Raw genomic sequence first — 22,815 nt, 5'->3', positions numbered from 1 at the left:
GTCTGCATGTCAGCTGAAGGATTCAAAGGATGACTGAAATGTTAATAGTCCATGACATGTACAGTAGCCTCATGGCATGTTTTCCATGCTTGTTTAGAGAGATAAGCCTATATGTCAATGTTGAGTTGTTTTAGCCAAAAAAGGAGTTGAGATTTATATGTGAAGCAACTCCTGGGTTGGAGAACCGTACACACACACACACATGAACAAACAAACACACACACTACTTTGTCACAACTCTTTTTAGCTCTCATCTGAAATGAGAACATGCCCTGGGCTGCGCTGGGAGAATGGATGTCAAAGACAGAAAGAGAAAAAAAAGAGAAAAGGACAGGGAGGGAAATAAAATGAAAGAGAAAAGCCAAAGGGGAGAACACAGAGTGATAAAAGGCCAAACTAGGAGAGGAAAGGGGGGAGAGAGGGACAGAGAGACGGCAACAGAGAACAAGACAGGGGCTGTGGATCAGCCTGGAGGGTCAGCAGTGTGAAAGAGTTGTGGCTCATTGTAATGTCTTCCGTCCTGCCCCCCTTCATCCATCCCCGACCACGGTGCCCACACCGCCTCCCACCTGCACCCTCCAGCAGCTATTTAACATGGAAATTGATTTAAACAGGAGCTGAGATATCCGCAGTGGGACCTTAGGACAGGTGCCTCCAGTCAGCAGAGAAGAAGCTAATGAGAGGTGAGAGACCCGAGCAGAGCTAACAAGGAAAGCAGAGAGCACAATGAGATGGGAGAGGAGAGGCAGAAATTAGAGGGAGGGAGCACGGAATGGGGAAGAAATTGAAGTGAAATTGGAGAGAAATGAGGAGTCGAAATTTTATAATTTCCAACTTGAGTCCCCAGCAAACTGCAAGACGAGAAAGAAAGAAAGAAATTAGTGTGAAAAGTGTGAGTGTTTGTGAGTGTGCGTGTGGGTGTAGAGCTACAATCTGGGGGTTAGCAATATATTCCAGTCAGGCAGAAGAATTGTTCGTTCAAATTTTACACATGTGGAGGGAAAGTTGCCGGTGTAGTATACAGTAAAAGTGCTCAGTTAATAGCTTATGCAGAGTAAAAGTTAAAACCACGGGCATGAGCTTCTTCATGTATGCATAAGGGACATGGCAAACTCGTTACTTTTGCTACTAGCTCTCCAAATAGCTAGCAAAACTGAGGACCGGGCTAGAACATGACTAAGCTAACGTGATTTACTGTCCACAATAATGCTGTGGACAAAAATAGAAGCGTTAACCTTGAGTGAATTTAAACCAAGACCCCACAAATCTTCTAGACTTTACGTAAAGGACATTTTACAATGCCCTATCCCCAATAATGGGAATAGGGCATGAAGTTATTTAAATTGTGGTCCACCAAGGAACAATAGTGAGGCAACAAGAACAAAGAAGACCAAGACATCAGCAGATATAGTCAGAACACACTGACTAGTTTAAGGATTATCAATGATTTTATCAAATCAATGTTTCAAATCAATGATTTTATCAAATCATTGATGCATCAACATAGGTGATTTGATAAAACTTTGGTCTAAACTTTGATTTTTCAATAGTCAGCAGTGGCATAGTGTCCGCCCTTTTTTTTCCTCATCAAAGCAGTGCCTAATCTATAACCTAAACCTATACATAACCATTTAATTACTGACGCGCCTTTTAGAGGTAGCACACAGCCCCGTGAAAGGTTCATTGTGGAGCAACAAAGTCCCTGATCCACTTTGGAAAAGTATATAGTAGCTATATAAGGTACCATTATGGATAATTGGTAAACTGACAGGATTCAAACTAGCTGTTCCATGCTGAGTCCAATATCAGCATTCAATTGGAGTTGTATTTGTGGCCACCATATGAATACAAGTCTAACATTCTCTGTTTCCAGCAGGTCCTGGAGGAAATATCTGGCACTATAGCTACTAAATGCTCCATTGTGTTTACCAGCTGGTTGCCGATTTTGTCTGTCTGCAATGTGGTGCTGGGCAGGTAGCGTAAAGTGGGTTTATTAGTGCTCTTGTCCTGCCTGGTGTTGCTGGAAACAAGGTTGATGAGAATGTTAAGAGTGAACCAAAACAGTAAAGGTGAGGTACATGCATGGGCTATTGTAAAGTACTACCTCAAGAGCACAGACAATATTTGGAAGCTTTAGGAACCAAGCGTAAACGTAGCTTCTTTCGGATGAAATGGAGGTATGGTTTATGAGTATGTAAAAAGGTTCAGGGATTGGAGGTAGAAATGTGATGGATGAGTCAACACGTATGGTAACCCTTCAGCTCACTTTACCCCAGTTCTAGCTGAGTTATATTCCTGTTACGTGTTACGCCCATTTAGCATTAATTTCAACACTGACACCACCAAACCCGTTCACGTGGATTGTGTAACAATACGCATACTGTGTTCTTTGAAGGAGATGATGAATACACCACTTATGGTGGTGTGATCCATCTTTAAAGCTGATTGCCCCTAACTTTGCCAACACCTATATTCACACACTGAGAGTTTCCTGCTTGGGCTAAGTTTCAGTTACTTCTCCTGTCCGTTAGAAGGACCACGTGAATTGGCTGAAGGAGGTCAAAGTAGAAATCCTACAGTCTTTGCAGATCAGAGGACAAGGGCAGGTTACTGTCCAAACCGGCCTTGATATTAACTCTGAATCACAGGTCCAAACAGTTTCTATTAACATCACTTAAAACTCACCTTTTCCTTTTGCAAATTGCTTTTGTTTAACACGAACGCATCTCCAAAATAAGCCCGACTGCAAGGGCTGAGAAAATTGGGAGGTTTCTTGATTATTTTTGATGAAAATCAGAGATGACAAAGAAACTTGAGGACATCACAAGCTAGGTCGATTGGAGAACCAATCGTTGTTTCTCCGTGTTTGTACCTGAGCTGTTGCAAATTAAAGAAAAGGCTGACTTCAGTAAAGCTAGTCTTATTCATCTCCGCCTGCCTTTTGGGGGATGTAAATATTCAACATGTGAACCTGCCAGTGTACACTCACGTACACAGACAAATGGTTTTGAATATCAGTAGGATTAGTGAAAGGTCTGACTGTGTTTGACAGATTGTAAACTATGCCAAAAGACGGCTGCATTGTTCTTTAAATGTGATCTCGCAGTTTGATAAATGTTATTTAGGAAACACGACAGTTATGACATTTTCTGGCAATATCCTCCCAGGCACAGATGTAAAGGCACTCCTTGTTCTTTCTCACTTTCTATCATCCTCTCTCTGTCTTCCTACAGAAACTGATATACACACACTGAAGCTGTTCTCACTGTTCTCTTTCCCTGTCATTCATTAATAAATAACCCAAGAAGTCCCTTTCTTGCACACACACACAAACACACACACACACACAGTCTTATTCTATCCCACATTGCACTGCAGCATCTAGTAAGCCTTCCATGGCAACCATTTCAAAAGTAAGATTCATCCACTTTATTTAGCTGGCCTAGTTTGTCTCCTCCAGCCCCCGCTGAGCACTGCCATCCATGAAGACAACTGGGCCCTGTGCAGACTACATGGAACAGGAGAGGGGGCACAAAATCTCTATGCAAACACCACCATTTAGTCTTGAAAGTTTTGTGTTCTACTTAATAAAGCCTTGAAAAAACTTAAATAAAAAATAGAGAAGACTATTTTAATATGAAAATACATTGGAGTGCCAAATTTGCAGACACCTAAAATGCCCCATAAAGAAATGGTCTTCCAATAGCAGAACTGAGCATGGACGGATTATGACACAATGGGCCCCTGGGCACAGACATGTAAATGACCCCTGCCATCTACATTGGAGAAAGACACCCAGACTGAAAAAGACACAAAATGAGTACAAACAAGTACACGGCCTTATGCATCTCCTTGTCGCCATTTAGCATCTCTTTTTGGTTGTTTCATGTCTCTTTGTTATTTCTTTGCGTCTCTATATAATTTTGCATCTTTTTGTGGTCATTTTGAATCTCTATACAGTCGTTTTGTGTCTGTAGTCATTACATGTCTCTTTGAGGTCATTTAGCATTTCTTCATGTGGTCCTTAGGTCGTTTGACTGAATTTTCAACAAGAAATGCTCACAATCAGTTCAAACGGAGACTCTGGCCCTGGAGTCCCCTCATCATTTCGAGCCCTGTACCTGTGCCTGGTAGACCCTTTCAGAAATCTATCCATCGAACTGAGACATATCTGCAAAAAAGTCCTGCCTTTCAAGGCATTTAAAAAAAAAAAAAAAAAAAAAAAGGCATTTTTTGCTTTTGAGGTGAAAAAAGAAATGAAAAAAAAAAGCCAGGGGCCACCAATAATTCATATATGATGTATCAGTTGCCCATAGGTAGCTTATTTTAGTTTATGCATTGTAACCCTTGTGTGAGGAATATGGAGATAAATACTGACAATGACAAATAAAAAGCTGTCGCTCAAATATTCCACCTTGAGTTATTTAGCCTTGAATTGAGCACATCACTGGCAACGGGTGAAATTATCTCGTGCTAACTAGTGAATAATAAACTGTTTTTTTTTTTTTTTCAAGAAAATCCTTTGCTGAGTTTTAGTCTTTTCATTGGCACTCATGAACGTGCACATGTAAAAATGATTATACACTTTCAGTGGCTGGAAGGTAAGATGTATGGGCCACTTTAATACAATTAATTAGGATGGAAAAACATTTGCAGTGTAGTTTAATAAGTTTTGAAGTGCTAAATAAATGAAGACATGCAACACTGACATGTGAAATACCTTTTAATGTGTCCTCAGACCTCCATCAGGTAAAATGCATAGAATTGAATATAGATAAATATGAATTTTACTTGATGAATAGTCCTCAATAAAGTAAGTACAAGTGATTGACAGTGGGCAGCATTCAAAGGATTAGCTAATCAATTTAATTAATATTGTTATAAAGGTTTTTTTTTTTTTTAAAGTTTATCTACCGTATCTTAAGAGCAATCATTTCTAAAGGGCAGAGCACTTAATCATTCAGTTAATCTCATAAAATCTAAATCACCAAAATTTGAGATACATGGTTTTCACTGGGCAGTGACACGTTTTTTTCGCAATAATTTCCAGCAGAGCACTGTAATTTTTAGCAAACGTTACTCAAACAGGAGTGAATAGTACATATCTTGGGGATTATTTTCAGTCGTGGATGAATACACATTTTCTTTGCTAGTATTTTTTAGCAGGACAGTATATGTGGGTTTGACTCAAAATAAACTACAATTCCAGAGTTCATGGTACTGAAGAAAACACTGTCTCACTGATGTCTGTTTGGACAACAATGTGCTCTATAGCACATAGGAATATACTATGTATAACTATTAACATATAATGTTGGGCAGGTAAAAACAATTAATCGTTGGTTAGGGTCTTTTTACAAGATTTGCTCAAAACACGAAATATCACCAGCCTTATCCTTTGATGCTGACCTTTCCGTGTTAATGAACTCCAAAGACACTTCAGCCCAGTGACTTCCATTTAGTAACATTTTGCACCCTTGAAGTCCATCTTATAAACTCTTTTATATCTATACTGTGTGAACCTTAGAGTGCGCAGAGTGCTTATTATAGTAACCTTCCGTATACCATCCCTTGCAATTCCCGAGAGATCAAGGGCATCTGGGGGGCAGCGTGCCCCGCTTTAAGCACCACAAGTCACCTCGATTATTGCCTCTCACACAATGGCATCTGATGTGTATCTGGGGGAGGCTGATTGTCAGCGTCTTCAGAGGCATCAGCATGCACTGTTCCTCCGATGGTGTGAATCCGTCAGGACTAGAAGATGCAATCCAGCTGTCCACCATATCTGCCCACAGTATCTCCACCCCTAACACACTCACAGCATTTTAACACATCCATCCCCACCTCCCCACCTCAAAAAGACAAGACAGCTTGGCCTCCTGTCTCTCACCTTATTCCATCTCTTCTCCCACGTAGCGCTATGTGAACGCACCATGCCAGTGGACTCCATGGAGGTGGGCAGAAACAGCAGACTGTGTCGCAGCCAAGAGGAAACATCACAGATGACTGATACACGGCTTGCTTATATTCAAGTCCGCTTTTATTGATCACTGCGCACTAACATTTACTGTCTTTTCCACCCTTACGCTCTTGACAGTTCGTCGATTCAAACAAAGGAGACGGACTCCAAACCATAACTTATCTTTCATTAGATTACAGGAGACACAGAAATCATTATTTTAGATATAATAGCACATAACGGCTGAAAAATGATCTGTTTTGGATATGGCCCGTTGACATTTCATCTCAAATGATGGTTTCTATCCTAATATCTAATGTTTTATCCTCTAAGCCGCTAGCTTTTTCAATAAACTAAATGGAGCCTCTGACTTGGCTAATGCTGCCTCTGACCAGTGGATCAGGGCAGAGAAATTTGTTTTTAATACAGGAAAGTACAGTTTTGACCTCTAAATGTAACTTAGCACCACAGGCAGCTGTAATATCATCAGTGATAATGGTAGAAAATGGCATAGAGGGGAATCAAATCAACAGAGGCATGATGGATAGATGGATAGATGGAGGAAGTTAGTAATGTCTGTAACGTCTGTCTTCACCCTCTGTCCCTTTCTCACATGCAGCTCTCCCCATGGCTCCATCTCCCTGAATTATCATACTTGGATGCCGAACCGCCGAGAAAAGGCCAACGTCAGTTATGAAAGTGTTGCACATTTGCAAGGACGGTACTTGTGAGTACATGCAAATAGGCCGCTGCATTAGCATTTGATATGCTCAGGGCTACACAGGCCGTGCAGTGCCAAGATGTGGCGACGTGTGTGTGTGTGTGAGCTCGCAGTGAACTTGACCGCGGCGAGATACTGATCCATACTCTCTGTGCATCTTTAGCTCTCGGGCACTGAGTCTAATTTCACGCAGCAGTAAGGCATGGATGCTAAACAGCGCGCTACCAGAATGCCCAGAATGTTTAAAAGAACCAAATACTTGAAATGCAGATGTCACACGATTCTCCGTGAATACAGCTTGCCTTGCAAAAAGTAAAAGGTCATTTCACATCTAATTCAAGGGTTAATAGAAATTAAAAACAATTTCACAGCTTACTATAATAGGAGTACTCATTTTATGGTAAATTAGGCTGTAACAATTACATTTGTTGGAAGAGGGGGTTGAACTGCGGAAACTGTACAGTAGCATGCAATCAGCAAAGGCTTCAAGTGGGTGTATTCAATGTTAGAAAATAATTACTCAAGGATAACGCACAGTATTTCAATATTGGCATGAAATGTAGAAACAGTAGAAAATAGTCCACATAAAATGAGAGCTCTTTGTCAGTCTCTGGTTAGTCTGGACTTCCACTGAGCGGAATGTCTTCACTGACCAGCTGCAGTCTTAGCCCTGTTCAGCGGGAGTCTGAGCCAGCTCTTCTCCCCCTGCACTAAATCAGCTGGCTCCAGTGGGTCACTTGGCAGGCAGGCAGGCAGGCAGGCAGGCAGCCAGCACAACCCCCCAGAAAAGAACTGGGGCGTTGGGTCGCTCCTTTCAACAGGGCGCCCTGAGAGCTTCGTCTGACCACCTTCTTCATGCCGAGATGCTCCCGTGCACGGCTTCACTGCAGGGGAGACAAAAGCACAGGGGAGACACCGACATGAGCAAACTTGTTAAAACACATCGCTGGTTCTTCAATTCACTAAATCCTGCTCTGCTTTACACTGATTTAATGACAGATAAGAGGTGGTGCTTAGCAAAACAAAGAGACCACTTATTTAATTTAATTTTTAAGCAGTGTCTGTAATAATTAAAGGCCATTTTTCTGCCAAGCAGCAACCCTCTTCAACAGCAGCTAAGCAACATTTTACTAAGTGAGACATAATTGCTTTCGAGACTAGTGATTGTGGGTTAGTGCATTAATATTTCAATCACCAGCTAATGTGGTCACAGGTCTTGGTTTTTGAGTATTTTGTAGCAGCTTCTTGCATAACAGCAAATGAAAACAAAGGCCCAGACATCATCTATTTTATAATTCAAGCTTTCTGTAAAGTCTGGACACGAAGTCTGTCATCATAAGGAAATGAGATTTCCCTTTCTAGCGCCTCTAAAAACTGGTGATAGTCCTGCTGAAAACAATCTTCAAGCAAGTGAGTGACCTTTCTGTCAGAACACATCTCAAAGAATGTTGTTATCCAACTTCCCTCAACTAAAATGCCAACGACAGTTATGTTTCTCAAAGTCTGACCGCCAAGCATTACTTTCTGAGCCTTCATTTAACTTTTTCCTGCCTTCAAGGCACAGACAGGACATCATGAGAAATCCCTCTGGCACCTCTCTCCTCCTGCTGGTTCCATCTCGGGAATCGGCAGAGTCCTCTCACTGCTGTTTTCCTTCTGTCAGAGAGCCTTGAGCCTACAGATCCTCATTAGTCACTTTCCCCGATACCACACTGACACCGGCGTTGCGTTCTCCCTCGCTCAGACTTGCTTAAGGCTAGCGTGGCCACACACCAATTCACAGACACTGTCAAAAGCAAGGCGACTTAACACGAGCTGGGCAATCATCAGAATCAACCAACCTTTGAAATGCTGTGAATATCATGAACGTGCTGCTGCTGCGTAATGTTACATAGGCTGAAAGGCCCACAGGCATCTGAAGCAAAGTTTCTTGCACAATGGTTTTTGGGGAAAATGGGAAAAGTTAAAAGGACCATAACAGTGGTTTCAAATGATTTAGACCATTACCTACAAATTGTGTATATTTTACGCGGTTAGAAATGGCTAATCCATCACAGGAGAAAATTTGTCAGCTTTTTTTTTTCTTTTTAAAGTTAGTGTTGCGAGCAAGGACTAAAAACTCTTGTTTTTGATCCTAGCATTAAATGAAGAGTTCGACATTTTGGTGAATACACTTATTTGCTTTCTTGCTGAGTTGGAGGAGAAGATTGATGCCATTCTCATGTCTATTACAGTAAATATGAAGCTGCTTCCAGCGGCCAGTTGGCTTAGCTTAGCATAAAGACTGGAACCAGGAGAACACAGCTGGCCCGGCTCTGTCGAAAAAAATAACACAATCCGCCTACCAACAAGTCTTAAGATCACTAATTGAGACAATATCTCTCATTTGTTTAGTTTGTACAAAAACCCAAGTGTCAAAACAGCAATTCATCATTTTACAAGGGGTAATGCCACGCCCTGTAAAACTGTACGATTTCCTTTTTTTTCATTTTTGTACGGTATGCAAATTTTGTTACCTTTGACACGACCTTTGTTACCTTCTCCATTTCCAGACTTTACACTAAGGTAACCAGTAGCATCATATCTACTGTTGTTGTGCTATTCTGTTAAAAAGATGCCACCTAGATCCAGACTTTGAGATCCCAGGTGTCTGAGCATCCAAGAATGCACCAATAAGGGCAAATACTAATAAAATAAAGCTGGGCTTGCTAAAAAAGGAATGAAGCCTTGACAAAAACAATAAAGAAGCTGGATTAGTTCTCTGTGATGGATTACACATTTCATTCAAGTTTCAAGTCTATGCAAATTGATTTTCATATTGTGCAAATATGAATGGATAGTAATGGCTGTATGGATAGTGGTAATGTAATGTGGCACGTGTAGTTAATCGGCTATAGCATGCAAAAACCAGAGGTATGGTCCTTTAAAATGGAAAAGGGTGCAGCAGCGGACCGACCTGAGGTGTGCACGGTCTCACTTCAGCAGACTGTCAGTCTCCGGGCACTCAGTGACCGAGGGCTGTGCCTGAAGGAAGGACAAACCCCAAATCAATACCTTGTCTAAAAACACTGGGAGAAACTTGAGACAGAGATCATGCAACATCTACAGGAGAAGATATGCTCATGCAACTCAAGCTCTCTTTTTTGGATAACATTGTACAGGCAGAACCTTTTTAATATTACAGTAAGCAACCTTTACAGAGCAAATAAAAAAGTAACAGCAGCTCAACTGTACAGAAGATATTGACATAGATTTGGCTTTGTTCATTTTAGCAAGAGTTGCAGTAACACTATTCTAATATATTTTGTTAGTACACAGAACAGTTATTTTGGTACATAAAATCCACTACTGTATAAAGTATATTGGAAGTTACGTTTTTCTTACTTTTGAGTCGGTTCTTTTTTGTTGCCATGACTGTAATGATATTTTAAGAAACTGTACGCATTTACCAGCAAGTTTATGTCAAAGGATAAACACACTACGAAATTAAACATTTAGGGTTAGGTTACCTTTACGGTGGAGTTGTCTAGGTTATAACCATCCTCTCCATTGCACTGCCATTACTCTGTACTAAAGTAGCCATCGCGCCAGCGTCATTCATGACAATGAAGCCTAGACCTGAATGGTGGTTTGAATTCAGTTAATTTTCAGATGCTATAAAAGCAATTCTCATTAACGATTACGACCACAGGTAAGAGGATTGAAAAAGTCTTATACATACCCAGGCATTCAATGCTTTAGAACTCTATACACATTAGGAAGCTATCCAGGTTATTTTAGAGGTCTTACCTCTGGGTCCTTTTTAAAAAGTATAGAAAGAGAGAGAAAGAATAAGTTGTGCTCTTTTGATAATCAATCAAGACATCATTTAGTAGGGTTAAAGTCTTCAGATGTCAATACATTCATTTAGATTTAAAATGCTGTTTTGAATGAGAAACAAAGGAAAACACCTACATCTGACTGCTGAAGGTTGTTTAAAAAAGGCCATTTCAGAATTTTACTAGGACAGGAAACAAATAAAGCAAGTTAAGTTTCATAAAAAACAAACTAAGCTTTATTGACAAACTGCTGCAAAACATCTTTTGGACAGATTTAGTAACCTATTTAGGCAAGCTTACACATGTAGCATAATGCATTTTATGGAGAGGGTACAGATACTAGTGGCAGAATAAGTACAGTTAGGATGTTTTAAAATATGTACAATAGTTCGGATTGAGCTGCAGGATCCCTTCTCTATAGAAAGAGAAGACCCATGTGGAGATTTTTGTCCCAATCCTTCTTTGAGTACTTGGTGCATGCATTTTATAGAGAATCAGATCACAAAATGAAGACCTGAACTGTCTTTAGCATAACAGGAAGCCGTCTCTCGGCCGTGTTCTCATTAAACAAACATTTTGTCTTCAGAGTCTTAAAATAAATTTTTAACATGTAAAACAAATTGAGGATATGAGGACAGTCCATCTCAACAGTGTCTATTAGGGCTATATTTCAAAACTCGAAGTACAATGACAAATATTGCTGCCTAAGTCTAAATGGACAACGTTTTAGAACTATTTAAAAACAAACCATCATCAAGAATGAATTGTACTGATTCCATTAACATTTTTTCTTTAACCTTCACTTAATTTAAGATTGTTTTTTTGTTTCTATCTTACATAATTGAAAGTTTAAAAGGTCTTTTATTTGGCTATATTAACAGAATTTTGAAATGTAGCCTAAATGGGAATCTGCAACTGACCCTCGACAGATTCTTTGTATTTAAAAACAATTAAAATGGATTCCTTAGACAAGTGGGTAATGAGCCACTAATTCCACTAGAACGGATTACTCCCAAACAGTTAAAAAATTAACGATCAACAATGCAAAAAAGCCAGAGGGGGGTAAAAAGGGTCAGAGAAAAAAATACAGCAACATAAACAAAAATTCAAATGAAAAAGAAAAAAAAAAATACGCCAACTTTTCCTCTCTAACCCATCTAAAAGCCGCTTTGGTTGGTTGGATGGATGGGTGGTTGGTTGGTTGGTTGGTGCGACAAAGGAGGGGTGGGGGAGGGAGTTCGCGGTCAAATCTCAAAAACCAGTTCCGATTTTCAGTTCCCAATTTGCTCTCTCGTAAAAAGTCCAGTGTAGGAAAAGACCAAACCAAAGACAAAACGGACAATTACTTTTGTCGGGCTGCTTAAAGCAAGAGCTGCCGTGGTAGACAGGCGGTAGTCAGGGGGACACGTTAAGGGTGGCGAGTCCACTTCAGTACTGTCGGTATGGGTGCTCCCGGTAAGGCGTCTTGGCACCTCTGGAGGGGGGAGGGGCCTTCCCTGGACCTAATTGCTGGGTCCCATTCCAGTCATCCTGGCCTGGAGAGGACACAAAAAAAATGAAACACACACACATGATTCGATAGGGATTCAAACTGCCTCAAGATTTAGTACAGAAAAAAATCTACTTGGCTACCCCACTTAAAGCATCCTTGTGGAGTTCTGTTCTTTCTGAACAAACAAAGTCGTGTTTAAATTCAGTGTTTCCCACAAAAACAACAATCCTAACAAAGGTTGTGGAATAGCATCAAACAGTTAGCAGGAATATGCTATGCCCATCGAAAAAAAAAGCAAAACAAGGACCCACTTGTAAAAACATTACTAGTGGTCAAAAACTCCACAGAGTACCTTTAAAGCTAACAGTTATTCGCTTTAACTCTACAATCCGGAACCCCTTTTGGCTGGTGATACAAAAAGTTAAGTCGTGTTACAGTAGAAAGTCAAACATTGTTGTCTACCAACATTTTTAGACTCAGTTTAATTTGACTATTTCTGAATAGTAAATGTAGTAAATGAATCAACTAATCATTAAATGTAAATTCAGTCATACCACCACGTTTTAGGTCACATCTGCCTGCACACTTTTTGTATTCAGCAGCTTTTTAACAGTATAAATTAAGTCATCTTTGTTGACAGTGAATAAAGTCTTATCTTACCATATGACTCATATGAGTCCGTGGTCTCGCCGTGTCCATAATCATAGTATTCTGGTTCTCTGATTGGTCAAAAACAAGGGGGGAGGAAGAAATAACAGTTTCAATATTTGAAAAACATCAAGTAGCTTCTGACTGTAATGTCTAGGGGGATGATAATTGGCTTCCACAAATAAGATCAAAGCTTGGCTCTCTAGCATGGAACATGCAAGTCCCAGCTGGTTCTCCTAAAGAACACTGCCATCCAAACCATGAAACATAAAGTACCATCAACGCTGAATTTGTGCAGAGTGGCTTAGAAGAATTTCTCCTGCCCTCAAATCCCATCTCGAGTGAAACTAGCAACTAGGAGATGTGTGTGCACTTTGTGAGAAGCAGGTGAAAACCAAAGAGACATCTGATTCACTCACGCCTGCGGCTGACTGTAATAGCTGTCGTATGACTCGTAGGCCGTGTCTGTGTAGCTCTCATCGTAGCCCTGAAGAGGGAAGGAAACAGAAACAGAGTGAGATGTAAGGAGAGGCTTGTTCATGAATCATGAATGTCAAGATGTCCCCAAAGTACTACACTTGTACTTTAGCAGACACGCTTCCCTTATGTTTCAAGCATCTGAAATCACTTATTCCTGTGATAATGGACGAGCAATTCAAAGCTAACAGGGTTCCCAAAACAATCTCATTCAGAGGAGACGCATGTTGGAGAGGTCAGATTAAACTACATATTTCTTATAGGTCTTATCATTTCTAATGTCTACCTTTTCAGAATTAAAGCTTTAAGAGATCTTTTACTTGTTTGCATAATAATAACCTATAACCGTGCTGAAGACATCCACATACAAATTAAATGGATAAATGAAAACCACCCTCCACTGGCAGTTGTACTTACATATTCATCGTAGCCCTCAGGGGCTGCAGTGGGGGTGTGCTGGTGTGGGGGTGGAGGCGCCATCCTCTGGGGAGGTCCGGCAGCTGGGTGTCTGGCTCGGGGTGCCGCAGCTCCCCTGGTGGGTGCTGCAGGAGGTCCTCCTCGGCCTCCTGGGGCACCCCTCACTGTGCCACCTCTGGCCGGGCCACCTCGAGTCACACCTCCCCTGGCAGCAGCACCGCGAGGAGGCATTCCCCTACCCCTAGAGAAAAGAAAGAGTTATTACTGCATTGTTTGTATTAATGTTGGATGAGAACATCAATATCACTCTCATATCTGTACACAAAATAAGCTTAAGCCAGATGCCGGATAGGCATTTCTTAGCATCAAGACAGGAAACGGGAAAACATCTAGCCCGGCACCTTTAAAGCTCCCTAACGAACATGTTATATCTTGTTTGTTTTAATAATACGTTAGTAGTGAGCTTTAAAAGTGCTGGTAGAGCCAAACTGGCTGTTTCCCCCGTTTTCAGTCTTTACGCTAAGCTATGCTAAACAGCTTCTGGCTCCAGCAATGCGTTAACCGTACAGACATGACAGTGGAATCGATATCATAGTCTCTAATCATATCCTCTAACTCACGGCAAGAAAGCGAGTAAGTGTACTTCCAGTGATGTCAAACATGTCTTTCAAAGAAAAACCTAAATTACAGTGTCTTTTCAAATTTTTAACAAAAAAATAAACATTAGCTGACAATTTGAGACATTGTTTTACATCGCTTGATATTCCATTAACCCACTGTTGGATTTGCTTTTCACATTAAGTTTATAGGCAGCATACAACATGTAAAGTATTCTCTAAAAGTATCTGTTGAAAAAAAGGCTTATTGCTTTCTAAAAATTTTCCGTCATCTTTAGTACACAAAAACTGCACAATTAAAAGGAAAATGAGTAAATATTATGCTACTTCCAGCCATCCAGCATTTCCGTTGATACACAGATCAACAGCAGTGTTTTTGCATTGCTTAAGTGACCAAGCAGCTATTATATGAGAAACCCTGTATGTGTGTGTGTTTGGCGCATCTCTTCACCTGTGTGCTCCAGCAGGAGGGACTCCGCGGCCCCTGACTGGCATGCCCCCTCGGCCTCGGGCTCCGTGCTCCTGGCCCCCGTTCAGGTAGCTCATCTCCATGAACTGCTCTTGGCAGATATCATCCATCATATCCTATACACACACACACACACGCGCGCGCACACGCAACACACACACGCACACAACACACACACAAAGAAAATAAAAAGAGGAGAGAGAGAGTGAGAAACAACAGCAGATGACATGGGAAAAGTGAAGCCAGACAGATGAAAGAGAGAGAGGTGAATAGGAGGCAGTGAGGAAGGAAGAATGATGAATAAAAAGAGTGAAACACAATTACAGAGCTGCTCAAAACACGGCATCCCCCTAATGGCTAACAGAGCGAGTGGAAGCAAAAGTCTCAGTGCCAGTGATTCAGAGTGTGAAGACAGAGGGGGGTCATGGATGTGGGAGGTTGGAAACCATCCATCCACACTCCCTGCATTCCTGTGCCTCTCCATCATGCACAAATGTAAATCACTTCTCCCTGCACTTCTTGACAAGTCTGCTATGACTGCATCAACGGCTACCTTATTCTATCCGCAAAAAACAATAAATGGGGGCGGATTAGTGCTGCTGCCTGTCTGAGCAGCACAAATCCCGCAACACAATCCGCCGCCTTTCTTTGGGGAGCAATCACAAAGGCTGCACTATGACCCAATCAATTCTTTTTCATAAATCAGCCCCTGGACTGGAATGGTGACACAGCTCTAATGATGGTGAAAAAGAAGGGGGGGGGAAAAGGCAGATACTAGAATATGCAGCGCATACTGCAGCTTTCAATTTATCTACAGCAAAAGCAGGAAAACACAAGCCATTTGACTGATTACAAATTCATCTCAGGCCAGGAGCAGTGCCACTGCTGCTGCATATAACAAGCCAGCAAGGTGACATGTCTTTACCCATCAAGGTATTTAGATTAATGAGGTTTCTTAAGACATTACATTCTATAGATAATATTTTTAACAAGTGACTTATTCAAGAAATAACAAGCTATGCAAATCATTCACACAGGAGTATGGCTCTGCTTTTGCATTCATATTAGTAGTAATTCAAGTACACAGATATAAAAAGGGTGAGGAAGAACAAGAGTCAAAGCCTATTGGAATACGTGAGAAGTACAGGTAATACCATGAACATATTTCCAACAAATCACATCCACCCATTTCCTGGGAGGCTGAGTCATTTATTAAAATATGTACCGCTTCCAAATGTAGGACGTCGAGCCTGACAGATTATAGCCTTAAACTGTAACAACAGGCTCTGTTTTTTTCCATAACATGGAAAAACCAACACTGCATCTGGTTCGTCAGCCCATTCATCTCGCCTCTGATTCAAATTATTCTTTCTTCTAAAGAACCTTCCACACTAATTAAAAAATGTAAGGCATCTCACAAACCCCTGGGCCTACTGGCCTGCTTTGGTGAGAGCCATTGTTAGAGCACTATGGGCTTCAGCCGGGCTTGACAGCACACCGGGCTGGCCCACACTCATGAATCTCTCAGCATAAAGCGAATAAAGTGAGCGTAGGCCGTGCAGAGTGAAAATGCCCACATTGCTGTCTAGGAGCTAAATATCTCCAGACTGACTCCCCTCACTCCCTGAAGAATGAGACTCGGGTAAAGACAGTGATGGACGGACGTACAGGCAAGCCACATGAAGGGGTAACCCTGCTGACACAGTGCAAGCGACCCAATTCCCCCTCTTAGGCCAACTGCTTTACGCCCCTGGACTTTGCCATCATGTCTGTTTGCTCCAGGTAAATACCCACTGCATCTCCTCTAGCTGTCCTACTGGGTCCCCTCCCAGAGCTTTGTCTAAATTACACACCGTGACTGCTCACCTTTCTGAAAGGCACACCCTCAGTCAGTTGCGCAAAAGCACTTTCAGCAGGGTTCCTCAAACTTTTTCTGGCTGGGTACTCCATTTTTAGATCACCAATATTCTTATAACCCCAGCAATTACACTTCTTGCTGTCTTATGAATTTCGGTAGGATATGGTGTTATGTACCTATGCTAAACTATAAAAAGAAAACTGTAGTATTTGAGACTTTGAAATTTCTCGCACCCCTGTCTGCAGTTGGATCCAAGGTGGAAAAACTGTGACTTTACAGAATAAACAGGAATCCGTGTATGGCTTTTGTTTTAGGGCTCAATATAAAGCTGAAACAATTGATTAGTCGACCTGCAGAAAAAATTAATTGGCAATGACTTTGATATTCAACTAATCTTTTTAAGTCATTTTTCAAGCAAAGATACCCCACACTCCCCAATTCCAACTTTTTTTTTAATCTTATGTGATGATCAATCATTTTGTGGTTTTAGGCTGTTAATTGGACAAAACAAAACATTTGGAAATATCAATGTTGGCTTTAGGAAACTGTAACATTGCTGCATTTTTCACAATTTTCACTTGACATTTTAAAGACCAAATGGTCATTTGAATAAAGAATTGGCAGATGAATCAATAATAACAGAATCTAGACAAATCTAATACTGTTTAACCATTTTTGTCTGTTCTCGGCTAAAATTTTCTGTTTAATTTTAACAAATGCAAAGAATAGCTTGCTTTTCACTAATTTATATTTTTAAAGCTTTGTTTTTGTTAGTTGTGAGATTTAAAGAGATCACTTTAGCCTCTGATAACTTGTCTTTAATGATTGTCAATATTGTTGACGTTTTACTGGCTGAATGATGAATTGAATAAATAATCAGCTGTTTAATTAATGGCTGTTAGTTGCTGCTTTAGCACAGTCCATCCAGGCAAGCAAATAAACCGTCTCCCGCGGGACAACAAAAAGACACAAACAACCCAACAGGCAAGTCAGACTCACAGGAAACAGGAACTTCTTGACCTCCTCCATGGCGTGTGCCATACGCAGGTAGGCCTCGGGCACGGGGGCAAACACCTCGATGAATACATGCAGCTCCATGGACAAGTGTGCGTACTTGGGCTCGCCGCCTTTCCTCAGCCCCTCCTCCTGGAACAAGGGCACATGAGTTATCCACGAGTCAGAGACAGCACACAGCTAACTCTGAAATTAAATGAATTATGCAAGAAGTAATCACGTTTCACTTGCCTCAGAGGGCATCAGGCATAGGTGTGGTATTCCCTATCTTTATAGAGCTTAATAATCACATCAACCTGAGAGGGAACAGGTTTAGTGGACTATCCTGAAGATTCCTGGCACAGATGTGTGGTTCATGGATGCCCTTGGCTTTACATTTAAGTTCACCCGAGCTATCCTGCGAGTTGACGCCATCTGGGCTCACTGCCTACCATTCCTTCTGAACTACAGGCCAGATGTGTTATGGCTTTAAGTACCCTTCTCACAGGTGTGTAACACCAGATGTGTGTGTGTGTGTGTGTGTGTGTGTGTGTGTGTGTGTGTGTGTGTGTGTGTGTGTGTGTGTGTGTGTGTCATACCCTGGATTTGTCTCTCATGGATCCTTTGCCAAGCACAGAAATCTTGGCTCCAGTCTCTTCCTGAAGACGTTTGATTGTATTGCCCTGAGGTCCCAAAATCTTCCCCACAAAATTGAACTAATAACAAAACAAAGCAGAACAAAATTAGTGTGACAATCAAAGCAGAGGCGTGTTTAATGCCAAGAGAGTGAAGGAGCAATCACTGGCAAGGGTTTTGTTGTGCATACTGCAGCCTTAAGTAGTAGATTTACCAGAGAAGGTCAATATGAGCCCTTGAGGGCTGTAATACCATCAGTTACTATTCACCACAAACATCCAAGTACTGAGCCAGAACCAACTTGTGATCAAAGGCTGCAATCTTTACCTCATCAATCTTTGGATAATGTAATTACTGTTTATGATGTGTCCTACAATTAGCAGTCACTGCCAAACACATTTAGCAAAAAATTTCCCCCAAGGAAGCAATTCCTCCTGGAGTTGTAAAAGTAACTTTTGTAATCTGAATACGCTCATTAGCTTTGTCATACCAGTTGGTACAATTGTATCACTGCCATAATCTTCATCATACAGCGGAGTGATGTACAAATTAAAACTAAGTCTGGGAGATCAGAAGGCTATCTTACCCTCACAGACCAGACTCCTACGCAATATTGATCTGATGTTCGGGAGAGGGCAGCATCTATAGATCTTATTCTTGTTAGAACTATTTGGAAAAAAAATCTTAAAGCGGCGCGGTCTATCAACTTTTGTTAGCGTCAAAAAGTAAACAGGATCCTAAAGGTTACATAACGGGTTCCAGAGAGCAGCAATATAAACTAAAGTGACGCAAACGGATGCAAATAAATTTAACAAAATGCAAATTAGCCATCGTGTCTCTCGCAATGAGTCCTTTTTGCATTTTACAGATTACACCCTAACACACACTGTCCATCATAAACCATCATCCTTAAATCAGTGTAGCCATATATGTGAGCACCATATTGATTAAAGTGATATGGATGAATGCACTTGAGGTTACATGATAAAGAAAAGTAAGACTTCACTTTGAATGGAAATATTTGCTGAACACAAACAGAAGGGGAGATCCAATCTACTGCACACAGTATGAATTACGCTGAAATAAAGAGCTATCCTAACCCTAGCAATATTAACATTTTGATCCTTTCAGTGATATTTGAAAAACATGCCAGTATCAGTTGTAATTATACTCTGGAGTTAAAAGATCAAGGTTGAGAGGGGTAATTTGAGACTCCCAAGTAACCCTATGGCTTTGTATAATTGAAACCCGGCGGCAGGACAAATTAAATCGAGAGGGGTTCACACTGAAAAAGAGGACAGAAGAAGAAGAGGAGAAGAAAAAAAAAAAAATCAGGAGCAAAGAAAGCTCACCTTCGGGTACTGTTTGACAGGTATGAGCACGCGTTCCTTAAGTTTGATGTTCTTTGTTGTGAAAAGGTCCAGGTATGTTTCTGCCTCCTTTTTAGTATCGCCTTTCTGGATTCTATCAATTTCTAGAAGGGGAGAGGTATTCCTTCAGGCAAAGCGTTCATGCAATCAAACGGTGACAAAGCACGTAACAATCATGAGGTGGATTTCATGTGCACTCACATTACCAGGTAAGCAGTGTTTCTGGTGGTTTGCGGGTAAAACTCAATATGGCTTTGGAAAACTTGGGCTAAACTGGTTGAAAGGTAAACATTTTTAGACACCTAGGTTATAACTAACAGTTGCAGTTCTATGTATCCTAGACATCAAAAAGAAATGTTCACTTTTCTGCCTAGTTTTTTCCTGTTAACAAAGACATCTTGAATTCTTTTGACTAACAAGGCTGGCAAAAAACACTTCTTACAGATGAATAAAAGATAGTTAGAAAGGTGCACATGATGCGTTTGATTTTGGCAACATACTGAATACAGCTAGAGTTTGTTGATTCAGCCATTAAACGGCAACTATTTTGATAATCATTTCATTTCAGCCATTTTTCAAGCACAACCTACAAACATTCTCTGGTTGCAGTTTCTTCAATGTGGGGATGTGATGTCCATCTCTGCTCCATAGCATTGTAAACCGAATATCTTTTGGTTTTGAACTTTTTATTTGGCCACAACAAGACCTCTGAGAGCATCACCTCGGGCTCCGACAACCTGTGATGGACAGCTCTCACTATTTGACCGTTCACACACTGAAGCTTTCATTGAACAACTGAGAAACGAACTGTCAGATTAAATCAATATTCAAAATGATCTTTAGTTGTAGCCCGATTTCCGAACCTCTCAAAGCGTCATTTGTGAAATGACAGCTTCCACAGCTACACTTTGAGAAGTAGCCACTGGCTCGTCCCTGCACCTTCTGTCACCTCTTCCATGTGGAGTAGCACCAATAGCTCCCTAACGGCACCTGCTCAGACCGCACCCCCCCGGCTATGACAAGCCCTGAACCCGCCTTGTGCAAACATGTCAGCTGCACCACAGTTTACCAGCTGCGGATGGAGGGGGACCCGCAACTAACGCTGACACACTTTGCATACTTTGTATCGTTCTCACTTACTTAGTTACTTAGAGATGTAGCCTAGACACGGCACATCCTGTCAGACAAAGACACCAAACTCAGTCATCAGCAGAGGTGCCCGAGACACTCGAGTGGAGCAGCGAACGGAGACGTGGGAAATGACTCAGCCGCTGGGAGAGCACATGGGCGACAACACAGACAAAACTAAGTCATCGCTAAACTAACAGTCCTTCAGTTTGTCCAGCTAGTAATGTTCCGACGATGTTGTGTGGGGTTTTTTTTTTATTATTATTGTATTCAGTATGACTGTACTGCCCACGTGAAGACTAGTGGTCCTCAGTTTTTATGGCTGCCCCGCTGTACTCTCTGGCACATCCTCCCACTGTATCACAACACGAGGTTACTGAAAAGTCCTAATCTGTGACACTAATACAGCGCTGTTCCCCCGCACACAACAGGACACGGCACGTTTTCAAAGCTAGCTTGACGACCACAGGGGGGGGGGACGGACACCCGGGGCAGCCTTTTCTTTTTGTCCCCTCTCCAGCACTGCTACAAGACGGCAGCCCCGGAGCTGCCAAGTCTGCGGTCTCTTGCCCAGGGACACTTCAGCAGCGGGCGACGCGCAGCGGGACTTGAGGGGGTCTCCGTCGGCGCTGCCGTGCCGCCCCCCAAGGCTCCGAAAGTAACGGGGCGACCCCAGTCGCGGGTGCGGGGCGACCAGTTCTAAGCTGGAGAGCAGCCCAGCGGCCAGACGGCGAGGTCAACAGCAACTGGTCTCCGAAAACAAACCACCGTTTGTTCGACAAGAGTCGCGGTGTCTAAGTTTCAACCCGCGGCTCTGAGGACAACAGAGTCGACACGTCGCAGCTGCGCGATAGGAAGCGGAAATTATTCAGAAGAATATCTCAAAGTGTGTCTCCATCTGTGGTGTTGCAGTAGCTTTGGGATATGTTGAATTTCGAACACTACTCATTAACTAGCATCTAATTAACTCCTACGTGTACCCACGTATCTCTCTCTCTCTCTCTCTCTCTCACACACACACACACACACACACACACACACACACACCTATCCATTACCGAGCTATGAAAGCACTCAGTGTTGCCGTCAATGGGGCAGTCCACGTCCCGTCCGCACACACATGGCGCTCAGAGCGTGGAGGTGTGCATTTGGAGGTGCGTTCACGAGCCCTGCGTGGCCCCTCTTCAACTAAAAAAAAAAAAAAAAAAAAAAAAAAAACTGACCGCAAAGCGGTAGTGACAATGAACACCGTGTGACACTACTTTACCTGCGTTTAAAAGTTTCATGGCGTGCGTGAACGACGAGTCCAGGCTGTCCTTCTCCGCCAGCAGCTCGGGGAGGTATTTGTCGTCGTTCTCCATTTTGAGTTTAGAGGGGGGGGGGGGTCAGTTTCGGTTCAACAAAAAGCGTGAAAAACCCCAACAATGATAGAAAAAAAAACAAGTAGTCCAGTTATGTAGCTATGGAGTGCCGCGTATCCTCTGTGCGGACGGCGCTTTGCATGTGGCTACCGGGCGTTTCTGCGAGAGACGAGTCCGCTACTTTGCGTGTTTATGGTTGCCCAACCGGCCGCCTCCGTCTTCTCAGCTGCGATGGCTGGATGGAAATGGGAGAACAAAAGCGATGAGCGACTGAGAGAACAGCGATCCGACTCAAGCCGACGGAAGTGAGCTCAGAGGGACGTAGTTCTCCGGACTGACGCCGCCTACTGTGTGCAGTGTGGATGCGCGCCGCCGCCGGTACAGATAACCCAACTGTCAGATTTATGATAGTGGTTATATGGTAACATATGGTATACATGATAATAAGTGCCAATATATCACTGTAACTGTAGTCAGTTATGTCTTTCCTGTGAAGTTTATAATGTTTATATAATTAGAGTCGTTAAGGAAATAGCCTACAAGTTAATCCTTTTTTTTTTGTAAGGGAATATCCATTATTTATCTTTTTTTAAAGGATTTTTCAAGTTTGTTTTATTTTTCACAAGACTACCTAGAAACTTCTGGGGTCAGCTCTAGCAGTGTCGGTAATGCCGGATTTATTGTATCGCCAGTACCAGTTGGTACAATTGTATCACTGCCATAATCTTCATCATACAGAGGCTTTTAATTTGAAAATTACAGAGTATATTTTCAAACATGAAATCACTGGAATATAAATCTTAGAGTGTAAAATAAAAACCACAGATAGATAGATAGATAGATAGATAGAT

The 22,815-nt window shown here is 41.9% G+C and overlaps 1 protein-coding gene across 5 annotated transcripts; it reads right to left on the bottom strand.

Annotated features, from left to right (window-relative positions):
- Positions 1–5,680: 5,680 nt before the first annotated feature.
- Positions 5,681–22,299, bottom strand: khdrbs1b (KH domain containing, RNA binding, signal transduction associated 1b). 5 transcript variants are annotated; one of them, XR_005706691.1, is made up of 14 exons: positions 21,871–22,299; positions 19,458–19,579; positions 18,069–18,185; positions 17,476–17,622; positions 14,601–14,734; positions 13,533–13,773; positions 13,058–13,125; positions 12,651–12,709; positions 11,845–12,033; positions 10,635–10,680; positions 10,402–10,478; positions 10,190–10,298; positions 9,637–9,704; positions 5,682–7,564 (listed from the first exon to the last, which is right to left on the bottom strand). XR_005706691.1 is itself a non-coding variant. In XM_040121648.1 (9 exons), the coding sequence occupies exons 1-9, from the start codon at positions 21,962–21,964 to the stop codon at positions 11,927–11,929; spliced, it is 1,089 nt and encodes a 362-aa protein (XP_039977582.1). In that variant the 5' UTR covers positions 21,965–22,299; the 3' UTR covers positions 10,707–11,926. The 5 variants fall into 5 exon arrangements, 1 of the variants encoding a protein (XP_039977582.1); XR_005706690.1 differs by having other exon boundaries at positions 10,190–10,478; XR_005706689.1 differs by having other exon boundaries at positions 5,681–7,564; positions 10,190–10,680.
- Between the last annotated feature and the right edge of the window lie 516 nt (positions 22,300–22,815).

Source organism: Xiphias gladius, chromosome 24 (assembly GCF_016859285.1).
Source record: "Xiphias gladius isolate SHS-SW01 ecotype Sanya breed wild chromosome 24, ASM1685928v1, whole genome shotgun sequence".
NCBI lineage: Eukaryota > Metazoa > Chordata > Actinopteri > Istiophoriformes > Xiphiidae > Xiphias > Xiphias gladius.
Note: the sequence above shows the minus strand (reverse complement) of the source record. Positions and strands in the feature narration are given on the sequence as shown.